This window comes from Pyrus communis, chromosome 6 (genome assembly GCF_963583255.1).
Source record: "Pyrus communis chromosome 6, drPyrComm1.1, whole genome shotgun sequence".
NCBI classification, from domain to species: Eukaryota; Viridiplantae; Streptophyta; class Magnoliopsida; order Rosales; family Rosaceae; genus Pyrus; species Pyrus communis.
In genome coordinates, this window is record NC_084808.1 from 27628673 (window position 1) to 27640907 (window position 12235).

General features: G+C 37.6%; 2 protein-coding genes across 3 annotated transcripts; one reads left to right on the forward strand and one right to left on the reverse strand.

The window, feature by feature from the left end:
• Positions 1–748: 748 nt before the first annotated feature.
• LOC137736360 (uncharacterized) lies at positions 749–2732 on the reverse strand. Its single transcript, XM_068475641.1, has 8 exons — positions 2716–2732; positions 2343–2424; positions 1968–2054; positions 1810–1854; positions 1613–1708; positions 1373–1495; positions 1143–1297; positions 749–1064 (listed from the first exon to the last, which is right to left on the reverse strand). The coding sequence occupies exons 1-8, from the start codon at positions 2730–2732 to the stop codon at positions 983–985; spliced, it is 687 nt and encodes a 228-aa protein (XP_068331742.1). The 3' UTR covers positions 749–982.
• Positions 2733–7841: 5109 nt separating this feature from the next.
• Positions 7842–10720, forward strand: LOC137738439 (zinc finger protein JAGGED-like). 2 transcript variants are annotated; one of them, XM_068478073.1, is made up of 5 exons: positions 7842–8222; positions 8407–8501; positions 8825–8965; positions 9444–9525; positions 9743–10720. In XM_068478073.1, coding segments are annotated over exons 1-5 (852 nt in total). In that variant the 5' UTR covers positions 7842–8220; the 3' UTR covers positions 10275–10720. The 2 variants fall into 2 exon arrangements, with proteins under 2 accessions (XP_068334174.1, XP_068334175.1); XM_068478074.1 differs by having other exon boundaries at positions 8831–8965.
• Positions 10721–12235: the final 1515 nt, after the last annotated feature.

Here is a 12235-nt window from a genome sequence, read left to right on the forward strand (position 1 = left end):
ATTGATTTCTGTTATTCTATTTCTTTTAATCACAACTCAGCATAAGTAAATTTCAACTATATTAGTTTCGAACCTATAGCATATAAGTGGAAATTCAACACCGTATCTACTAGGATATTGGACCACATGCAATAAATTTCAACTGTATTACCATTGCATGTAACATAATTCGTATTTTTGTAAGTTTGAATTTTATAGTTTTGTACTTAAAAGTTCATAAATCAAATTGGTGTTATAGGGTGATTAACTCTTAATTGAGCTCCTAATGATGAATTGAACAATACGGCCAAGAACCTTCTGGAAGTTTTGGACCAATCCTAAGGTCAGCCCCAAGGAGAAGTTTTGGCCAATAACTTTCAAGAATCTCAAATGTGAGATGGACAAATACCTCCCATGAAGGGTACCCTTGGCGGGCAAGGTTGAGAGCATATACTTGACAGAGTGAGGATGTCTAAAAGTATTAGAATTTTTTTAGGGTACTTTTTGGAAAGTTGGTACCTGCTCCGAAAGGAGTCAATTACCTACTTTGGAGCATCACCAATTCTATGTGCCTGAGAAAGCAAGAGAACGCGGACATCGGTTGGGCCTGTTGGCTTGAGCAGTGTGTTTGATTCTTGCATCCGTGTTCAAATCTCTCTTTCTCTACATTATAGAGGTTTAGAAAATAGTTTTGTCCCAAAAAAAAAAAAAAAGCAAGAGAGTGAAATATTCTCTTAAAGTACAAGATCATTATAACAAAATTCCCCCTTGAAAATGAATTATTGATAAGCCTAATATCTTATTCTACGATAACAAAGTCGTATCCCACTAAGTAAGATCGGCTGCTAATATCTTATTTTACAAAAATAAACAATGAAACTGCCTTAATTTGCTCGATTTCAACTTCTGCCTACATCTGAAGACTAAAACAGAATCAACTCAAATCACTTCATCTCACCTCTCAAATAGATTTATATAGAAACATGTCGCCCTTGAATTTTAACTATATCAACATCTCGGCAATCTGAACAACATTAAGTGCAGCTCCCTCGCGTATTTGATCACCGCAGACAAAGATATCCAACCTGCGTAGAAAAATGCCAGTAGTGGCTTGTCGAAATATATACAGTTAGAAAGATAGCATTTTGTACCGTTACCCTTACCCATAGTTCCCCTCTTGGGACACATCACGGCGGATTCTGCTTGCTGCAACATCGTCTTTGTTTGACACCTCCAATGGTGTAGGGAAGTTATTCGCTGTCCGGTCATCAATAACCACCAGTCCAGGCGATCTCTTCAGAATTTCCCTTGCTGTGTCCTGGACAGTGAACAGATTTAGAACTCTAAGGAGAACGTGAAAAAAAAGAAGTAAATAAGTAGAAATTCATAAGACCGTCAGAAAATTCAGCAGAAATTCATCAAGTTGGTTCTCAAACTGAAGATTTATACTCTCAGCATGTGCCCGCGTGACAGGAACTCGTATACATGTGGCAGTTACCTTGACATCATTGTCACTCTGAGGAAATGGACAACGAATAAATGATACATACACCTATGTTATTAGAATCTCCAAACTTACAAGCTGCTTTCCAATTAAATTACTCTGACTGATGAAAATCGTAAAGAAATTAACCCATATTTTTCTTGTCTCCTTGACTAGTTTCATTTCCTCTTCATTGTATCCATTTGAAAGAACTGCCGAGTTGTGCGAAAACAAATTAAACGCATACTGCAACACGCAAAGGCAAGCGTACGGTTCAATGATGCATCATGGAAAAAAAAATTTAATTTCCACAACAAACTTGAATAATTCACAACAAATAGACCGACCTGCCGCGAGAATATCTTAGTGGTCGGCGGCTTCCCTTCCAGGACCTTTGTATAGAAATTAAATTACATTACTTAAAACGGAAACCGAAAAAAAGAAAAAAAAAAAAAGAAAAAAAAAGACAACCAAAATCATGAGAGTGATGAAGCAAATAAGAAACCTCCTTAGTTTGCAGCTCAAGCTCTCTCACGGCAGCAGCACCAGCTCCACTAGCAGCCTGATACGTGCTAACCACCATTCGTTTTACCTGAAAACGATTCATAAAGCATAACCCAATGTAACTCGATTAATTTCACAAAACCCCAATTAAAAATTCACATATAAAATCCAAATATAACTCCTAAGCAAACAACTTTGTAGCTCAAAGAAACAAACTCAAGAAAACCCGATTTCAAAACAAACCCGAAAAAAATGCACAAAAATCTCATAACAAAAGCAAAGCAATCAACTTTATAGCTCCACAACCAAAAACCCATTTCAAAAAGTTTCAAAACTTCCAAAATCACAAAAGATAAAAGGAAAAAAAATTGCCAACCTTAGAATGGCGATGGAGAGGGGTGACAGCCATTAAACAAATAATGGTGGAGCAATTTGGGTTAGCAATGAGCGCTCCCGGGCTAAGAAGACTTACAAAAGTATTTTAGCATTTTCTATCTCCTATTGTGTAATTCTTCAGCATTGAGAATTGAACTCAAGACGTGCCATAGAAATACTCAATACCCATCATTTATCGCAACTAATACAAACACAAAACCAAGGAGCTCAGTCCTTGAGTTAAATTTTCCCTTAATAGAGATCAAAATTAGTTGTTAATTTTTGTCCGTTACTCTTCTTCAATTTATCCGATCCGACAGCCGAAAACCAAAAAGGATATGAGAGAAGTAAAAAGGGATGTGTGGATATCATACCTCTCAAAATTTCTCATTTTCTCGATAAGTTATTGTATCGAGATTATAATCGAGTAAATGACGAGAATGACCTTTTAAAGGGAACAATGTTCTCGTCACATGTTACTATTTGATTGAAAAAAAAGGAGATGCAAATGGATATAGGTATCAAATTGTAACACCGTTTAAAGTGTGAATGTTGTTTACAGATCAAGTTTCATGGGCCATTTGGGCCTAATATTAATAACCAAAAGTTAACTTATTGGGCTTGAAGTATCCAACGGGCCAGTATGGGCCTCCGTGTGATGAGATACCATCCAGAAATCAGAGCGAATAAATTAAGGATGTGCTATCCACACATTATTTTTTACTTATTTCACATCTCTTGTTAATTCCTATCATTTGATATTCGTTAATTCATTTGATCTAAAGGCCGAAAATTAGAATGATGTGAGAGCAGTAAAATGAGGTGTGTGAATATCATCCCCATAAATTAAACCCAAAAGCACTTTTCAATGTTGACTTTCACAGTTTCCCTAACTTTTTAAAAGAAACTGCTTTCCTTTATTTTTGTGCCAAATTTTGTTTTTTCAATTAATAATTTGGTTTTTGATGGTCAATATTCATTATATTCAGGCCACCAGCCCCAAAAATGAATATAAAAAATTATAATAAATGGCCATGACAAATAAGCAGGAGTTGCAGATATCCCCTTCTGAAATTTGTTGATGCATTTGCTATTCTTTGACTATGTTTGACTGGAAATCACGATGAATATCCATTTTCCTAGGTTTTTAGAAAATGAAAGAGGATGTTTGATGTTTGGCAGAGCGGCGAGTGCATGCAGGACCACCTTATGTAATTATGGATATAATTTTGCAGTATTTGGATGCACGGCCGATGCATGCTTGTATGGCCGGACTTTACAAATTTGTATTACCAGTCCAAATGATCGATCCCCCTCAAGTCAAGACCTACACGGCCTAGTGTGCTCCATGAACCCACTTGAGTGTATATGTATGTATATATGTAACCCATAATATACATACATATAATTCATTACACACACACACACACACACACTAAAGTCGGTATATTATGGTGGCTGTTTTCATACTTCTCTTTAGCTATCTACACTCTCCGTCATATAATTTATAATTTTTTCTACACTTGGAATATCACGGATTATTTTGTAATCGTTTCAATAATTACACTGCATGCATGCAAGTGGATCCAATTTAATTTCATTTCTCTAAAACTTTCATCGTTAGATGATAATAAACAGGTTAAGGGCAACGATCTTCATACTTCTCTTTTAGCTATCGGCAGTTCAAATTATTTTTACTTATATATGCATTCGCTTGCACGGGGGGTGGAGGAAGTTTCGAAAAATCAGTACTAAAAGCACTATCCTACTTTCGTTAAAAAGGTTGAAACTTGATTAATTAGATTATACATTGTCATTAAGCTCATCTTCTTGTGATCATCGTTTAGTTTGTTAGACTGCATGCACGTAATTAAGTCTAAGTGGATCTCGTTCAGTTTTAGTTAGGCTTTAAGTAGATCATTTGTCTAAATTGTATGAACATTACCAGCTTTAGTTTCTTTTGTGTTTCCACGTTGCTCGAAAAAGAAGATGATCAACCAAACTAGATACTTTTAAAGAATAAAACAAGACATTGGGTGGAGTTGTGCCCATCCCTACTTGGATCATAAAAATACTGACATTAATCAGACACTGAAAGTAACACTTCCATGATCCATCGCAGTCCAAAGATATATACATATATATGCCCCCAGGAGAGGGATTTAATTAGCTACAAGTGGACCATATAATCTCTATGATGCTCTTCATGTTAATTAATTAACTGATACATATGACGAACATTCTGCTGATCAGGTACTTATGTAGGTAGAAGATGTGCACTTGTAGGCTAGCTTGCTTAACTATTTGATCTGCAGTGAGTATATGGTAAAATAACAATAATTGCAAATTTATGATTATATTAGGTTAAATGGTCTTCTATGTTTTTGTTGGTAAATAAAGTAAAATGGTCTTGGTCTTGTAGATCTACAGGAATATCATTCGTTATATAAGGACAAGATAATAGAAATTAAAAAGTTTTAAACTTTGAAAAATAAATGACATATGCATAACACTCATAAATTAAGCGAACATTTGATAACGATTTCATTTTTAATTTTTAGTTTATGTATATATTATACATTTTTATTAATTGAAAACATGTTTTATAACTGTTTTTTAGCTTTCCAAAAAAAAAAAAAAAAACTCGTATTGATAATTGTTTTCAAGTTTTAAAAATGAAAACTGAATGGGCCTCGAAGTCTACCATTTGTAGAAAAATTCAACTACCATTGTATCTAAATAAAGAGAGATTTTTCAGTGTACACGGAACATAGGGTGAGACACCACATGTAATTATACTATTGGGAAGACACTTGAAAAAAAAAAAAATTTCCACCAATCATGATAATATGTGGCAACTACTTCATGTTCTGAGCACACAAAAAGACTCTCCTAAATGTGTACTATAGAAAGCCTATTATAGCATAGATTAGTGAATATTTTAGATTTATAACCCTCTTGGCTAGGCTAGGTGTAATTTTTTAATTAATTTAATAAAATTCTATTATACAATTGAGTTGGTTTATTTATTTTCTTTTTATTTTTTGAACACATGATATTATCTACACTAATGGGGTGGGGGTAGGCTTAGCGTCACAATGAGCTAGCAATAATGTGGTTCAAATTCACATTCGGTGAGAATTAAACCTATAACCTTTCATTTACAAGTGAAGAAATACCACTAGACCGTAGTACCAAGTGTGTTTGTATTAAAGTTTAGGTATGTTTTTATTAGGGTTAAGGTATGTTTGTAAACATAAACCAAAGGAATATGTGGAGAGACAAATAGCAGAAGGGCACATTTAAGAGTGAAGGAACTACTTAAGAGCCTCGTCCTTCTTGTTGGAATTTTTGGATTGCCAGGCCCGCCTCACTCTAACGACACTAATACTGTTCCCAACTTTACCACCTGCCCAATTTGTCAGGTGTGGAATTTTACCACAAAATGCCTCGGTATTAGTTAGAGTGGGGTAATCATATTTAAACCCCTTGGTTTCCTTTCCCACCATCGATGTGGGACTTTAACACTCCACCTCACGTATAACCTCATTTATTGGTTCGCACATGGAGATCCACATTGGTAATTGAAACTCAGAGGTCAGCTCACATTGGGCCCACTTGTTTTTAATTGGAACTCAGCAATCGTCCCTATATTAAGAGCTTCCACTTGTTTCCTTCTTGGTGGTGACAAGCTCATTGGCTTGCACACAAGCTCGTGTGGGGTTTTACTACAAAAGACCTCAGTTTAAACCCCTTGGTTTCCTTTCCCACCACCGATGTAGGACTTTAACACTCTCCCTTACATGTAACCTCATTTAGTGGTTCACACGTGGAGATCCACATCGGTTATTGGAACTCAGCGGTCGTCTCTATATTAAGAGCTCCGACTTGCTTCCTTCCCGATGGTGACAAGCTCATTGGCTTGCACACAAGCTCGGCCCCCACCATCGATGTGGAACTTTAACACTCCCCCTTTTGTGTAACCTCATTTAGTGGTTCACACGTGGAGATCCACATTGTAATTGAAACTCAGAGGTAACTCAGCAGTCGTCTCTATGTTAAGAGCTCCCATTTGTTTCCTTCCCGATGGTGACAAGCTCATTGGCTTGCACACAAGCTCGTGTGGGGTTTTACCACAAAAGACCTCAGTATTAGTTAGAGTGGGGGTAATCATATTTAAACCCCTTGATTTCCTTTCCCACCACCGATGTAGGACTTTAACACTCCCTATTACGTGTAACCTCATTTAGAGGTTCACACATGGAGATCCACATCGGTAATTGAAATTCAGAGGTCGGCTCACGTTGGGCCCACTTGTTTTCAATTGGAACTCAGCGATCGTCTCTATATTAAGAGCTCCAACTTGTTCCCTTCCCAGTGGTGACAAGCTCATTAGCTTGCACACAAGCTCGACCCTCACCATCGATGTGGGACTTTAACACTCCCCCTTATGTGTAACCTTATTTAGTGGTTCACACGTGGAGATCCACTTTGGTAATTGAAACTCAGAGGTAACTCAGTTGTTGTCTCTATATTAAAAGTTTCCACTTGTTTCCTTCCCGGTGGTGACAAGCTCATTGGCTTGCACACAAGCTCGTGTGGGATTTTACCACAAAAGACCTCATTATTAGTTAGAATGGAGTTAATCATATTTAAACCCCTTGGTTTCCTTTCCCACCACTGATGTGGGACTTTGACACTCCCCATTACGTGTAACCTCATTTAGTGGTTCACACGTGGAGATCCACATCGGTAATTGAAACTCAGAGGTCGGCTCACGTTGGGCCCACTTGTTTTCAATTGAAACTTAGCGGTCGTCTCTATATTAAGAGCTCCAACTTGTTTCCTTCCCGGTGGTGACAAGCTCATTGGCTTGCACACAAGCTCGGCCCCCACCATCGATGTGGGACTTTAACACTTCCCCTAATGTGTAACCTCATTTAGTGGTTCACACGTGGAGATCCACATTGGTAATTGAAACTCAACGGTCGTCTCTATATTAAGAGCTCAGACTTATTTCCTTCCCGGTGGTAACTCAGCGGTAGTCTCTATATTAAGAGTTCAGACTTGTAACCTCATTTAGTGGTTCACACGTGGAGATCCACATTGGTAATTGAAACTTAAAGGTAACTCAGCGGATAGTTTCTATATTAAGAGCTCAGACTTGCTTCCTTCCCGGTGGTGACAAGCTCATTGGCTTGCTCACAAGCTCGTTGGCTTGCACGGGCCCGCAACCGTGGGCTCTGATACCATGTTGGCATTTTTGGATTGCCAGGCCCGCCCCACTCTAACGACACCGATACTGTTCCTAACTTTACCACTTGCCCAATCCGTCATGTGTGAGATTTTACCACAAAAAACCTCAGTATTAGTTAGAGTGGGGTAATCATATTTAAACCCCTTGATTTCTTTTTCCACCACCGACGTGGGACTTTAACACTTCTCAAGTCTCAACCTAACCAAATGATACTTAGACGATACCCTAAAGCCTAATGCCCTCTCTCCTATCTCCATTCCGCCACAGTACCTCCTCCTTTTTTAAGTCACGAGACCCAGTACTACTGTCTCAGCTAGCTTTGTGCTTTCATTTTTATTATAATTTTATTACGAGAGAGAGAGAGAGAGAGAAGATATAGATGAGTCCAAAGGGGTTTGGCAGAGAAACTGATAGAGAACTTTCAAAGCTCTTTTTCTTCCACCATCACTCAACTAGCCTCTATATTGCTGTCTCAAACTGAAAGTCTTATAATTTTCTAAAAGCTTTAGTTATCCGTCTTCCCATCTGCGAGAGAGAGATATATATATATATATATATATATATATATACACTTCTTCGCCTCACATTCACATTTTCATTTCTGTCTTTCTCTGTCGGTACCATGTAGGTCTTCCCCCACACTTTTCTCACCTGCTGCTTGCTTCTCTTCCCCTTCCCTTTAATTTTCCTCCTGCCCTTTTTTCTATACTACTACTTTGTGTGTGTATATATATCATTTTTAAAGTTAAACAGCAGTACTATTATTGGTTTTTTTATAAGAATCTTTTATATATTTATGGATTTGCAGGCGACCTGACGAAGGAAACCCACTAGACCTCAACAACTTGCCTGAGGATCATTTCGGCAGGGATGGCAAACAAGTTGCCGACGACAGCTCCTCCGGTACTATTCAATTTTCTGATATCCTACTTCAATTCCCCAAACTAAACCAAGGCAAAACCAAATAACCCTTAAATTTGTATTATTGTCTAAGGGTGCATTTTTCTTGTTTTGTTTTTCTCTTCAAGTCCCGCCACCCACCCCCCCCCCCCCCCCCCCCCCAAAAAAAAAAAAAACTAGATTATGGGCTTGAATTAATTGATGAGCTTAAAATTTATTCATGGTGATTGTTGGTTAATTAATAAATTAGGTAGGGTTTGAACTGATTAGGTTGTGTCTTATCGAAGTTGCTTTTGTTTTGTTTGTTGATTGGGGGTTTCACATAGTTGCAGGCAGCTACAGAAAAAAGAAAAGCAGTACAAAAGATGGAAAAGACGAGAGCGGGAAGGTCTACGAGTGTAGGTTTTGCTCCCTCAAGTTCTGCAAATCTCAGGCCCTCGGGGGACACATGAACCGCCACCGTCAAGGTACTCTCTCCTCGTTTCTCTTAATAAATTCAATTTTTACTAGAAATTCAAAAGCAGCTTTTCAGCGAAGCATAAATTATAGAGAATTTTAACGCAAAGATTATAATACTGTTCATTTTAATGAAAAATCATATTTTTACACTAAAAAGTCAATATTGGTATTATTCATTTTATCTTTTATTTTGCCCTTATCGTTAAAACTTAAAATTTTTAAATATTTTTCATTAGTTTTCTTTAAATTTTATATTGACATCAAAGATTCCAGCCATGAAGTGTCTTCGGTCATTTCATTATCTTTGAGGAAAAGAAAGTTTGTGATTTGATTTGATCGTTTGTTTTCTTTTGCTGATATGCTTGCTTGGTCATTTAAGGTTCATCTGCTTATTATTTATTTATTTATTTTTGGTTCTGGATTCGTAGCTATATATATAATATTTATTAATTTGTGATTTGATTTGTGTGTTGGAATGGTCATCAGAAAGGGAGACAGAACAACTAAACCGGGCTCGTCAGTTGGTTTTCAATAACGATAACCTAGCCGCCCCTCCTCCTCACCTAGGGTATGTAATTTTATGCTTTAATTTCTCTTCCTTTTCTTTTAACAAATTAGTTGGTAATGCAAGGCAGTGTCCTCTCCCTCCGCACTTAAAGATCGAATCTTCGTCAGATTATTTTGGTATAAAATATGTTTTTGTATAAAAGTAAATAAAATAGTTGGTTATATACTAATTTATTCAGTGTGATTTGATTTGTGTGCTGGGTTTGATATTATTATAGATGCTGCCATCCGATTCCCCAAGGAGGGTATCATCATCCGGCTGCTGCAGGCAACAACAATGGTGGTGTTGATCCAACATTACCTCTCAGATTCCCACCAAGAATTTTTTCTGGTTCTTCATCAAACACCCTTATACCGCCACCACCGGTACCGGCACCGCAGGGAGGCGTACAAGTACAACCGCCTCAACCCTACTTATATCCGTCTCCGTCGCGGCCCATGTCCTTCCCTTCTTCTTCCCATTTCCCTCATCATCAAGTCAATGACTATTACGTTGGACATGTTCTTAGCAACAACACTACTGGCACTCCTTCATACGGCAACCCAAATGTAAACTACGGAGTGGCACCGGCGGAGTCCACCAACTACACTTGCATTGGGGCGCCTGTGGGACCAGGAGGCGGTGGAGGTAGTGGTGGTGGTGGTGGTCGTAGAGACGGATCGCTGCACGTGAATCAGGAAGAAGGATTGAATTGGAGCAGGAGCTACGCAGGGACTCCTTCGATCAATCGATTTCAACATGGCTTCTAATATTAATTAAAATACTTCTTTTTTTCTCTTCTTTTTTTGGGTTTTTGTTTTTTTGTTGAGTGAGCGATAGTCTGAAGCATTATTATTAGGGTCCCTGCCTTGACACGCCACCCAGAACGGACAGAGAGAAAGAGAGAGACTTTACAAGCTGACAAATGGGGTCATGAGACAGAGGAAGGAGATGAGTGAGAGGTTTTTTGGTATTTTTCTACAGGGGGGGGGGGGGACTGGGACAGCTTTTGAGCTCATCGACACCCTCAGCAACTTTGGCTTCGAGTGGAAATTAAGAAAATGTTGTTGTAACTTGTTGAAGGATTTCAACATTGAAAATCTGAGTGTGTATACTCCACACCAAAAGTCTGAAAAGGGGAACTAGAAAAATGGATTGTGGGACAACAAGTTAGATTTGAACTGAAAGTTGCCAACCCCCTTTTAACGTTTCGTGTTCATTTTGCATGCCAATCAATTTCCTTTCCTTTAGCTTTCTTTTTCTTTTGCTTCCTTCCATTGCCTTTTCCTAGAGCATTTAATTTATATGGTTTCAGCGATTTGACCAAAGGAAATTAGGGTGGCTGTTTCTCTCTCTAGATTTCTTGGTGTGGTGTGTCATCTCTGATCCACCCCAAAAATTAGGGTCTTCTGGTTTCTGGGTCATATGTGGTCACAGTGTCACACCATGCTTGCAATCTAGGGGGCAATATGACCTGTTGAGAAACTCGCAATTCCACCTTGTTTTTGGCTGCAACTTCCCTCACCAGAAACAATCACATTTCTTGTCTCTTAAACTATACCCCTCCAAACTCCAAAGCATAATCCAGATCCCCACTTTTAGCATATATCCATGTATGATCAGTTGATTGCATGTAACTCGGAGAACATTAGTCTTGTTTTTTGGTATTTCCCCGATCTTGGGTACATTAGTCATGTGTTAACACATATCTTAAGAAAAATGGTCATAGTTGAAAATACTTACTATGCATAAAATGAACAACATCACTACCAGGAAGGTTATGGGCAAGGTTATGGGCGTGGCAAGTATTGAACACTATACCACTTAAGTCCTTAGATACACAATCCAAAGACTTCCCAATTTTCTTTGACAGTCGTTAGATTTGATCCAAGTCCTTTTGTGGCGGAATATTTTTACTTCAGTATAATTCCTAGATATTTAATTTTCTCATGAAACAAATAACCAATTACAATCTTTTTGATATAGTTTTATGTGGCTTCGCTATTTTGAGCGATGACCGGTGTTGTCACCAATTTGGATTCGTTGCATCTATCGTGTTGTGGAGTAGATTTATATTGGTGTTGTTTGTAGTTTTGTTCATGCGAAAGCTGTTTAGGGATTTACTCTTCTCGTTTGTCTGTGCAATCCACTCCACAATAATTTTTTGGTCACTAGAGCTATGTATTGACACCTCTATATTTGTTTACGGTGATCAATTAAATTCCACTGTAACATTTCTTGTCAAGTATAAAAGTCCATCTAACCTTATTTTCCACATTACATGGATAAATTACTGTATGAAAATATCACACATTTTCAAATTCAATAATACAAAGCATCCTAACGCAAGTACAGTACTTTTTTCTACTCAAACTTAAATTTCTTCCACAGTCACTCTGCTCTCTCTCGAAAGTTATAACTTTTCCCATGTGAAAACATTACCCTACCATTGTGTTGAAATATTTACTAATTATATATATAGATAGATATATATTTGTCCGCAATAATTTATATGTTTGTAGGATAAGCGACTTTGAAATAATATAAAAATGCGGATTCTTTAATTTTGACCTAATATATAGAATGTTATCACATTGATTTTAAGAGAAAAACAAATAAGACTTGTGCAATCTGAGACATGGACTGATGACTTTAGAAAAAATTTGAACCTGAAACCAATTAAATAATCATGGTGGGTGCATATTGTCTCTTAAATTCCGGATTGATTGAG

Coding starts and splice junctions, on each gene's coding strand:
- LOC137736360 (XM_068475641.1), bottom strand. Junction 1,709..1,809: donor CTAAGATATTCTCGCGGCAG/GTCGGTCTATTT, acceptor TGCGTGTTGCAG/TATGCGTTTAATTTGTTTTC. Junction 1,298..1,372: donor TTCTGCTGAATTTTCTGACG/GTCTTATGAATT, acceptor TTCACTGTCCAG/GACACAGCAAGGGAAATTCT.
- LOC137738439 (XM_068478073.1), top strand. Junction 8,502..8,824: donor TGCCGACGACAGCTCCTCCG/GTACTATTCAAT, acceptor GGTTTCACATAG/TTGCAGGCAGCTACAGAAAA. Junction 9,526..9,742: donor GCCCCTCCTCCTCACCTAGG/GTATGTAATTTT, acceptor ATATTATTATAG/ATGCTGCCATCCGATTCCCC.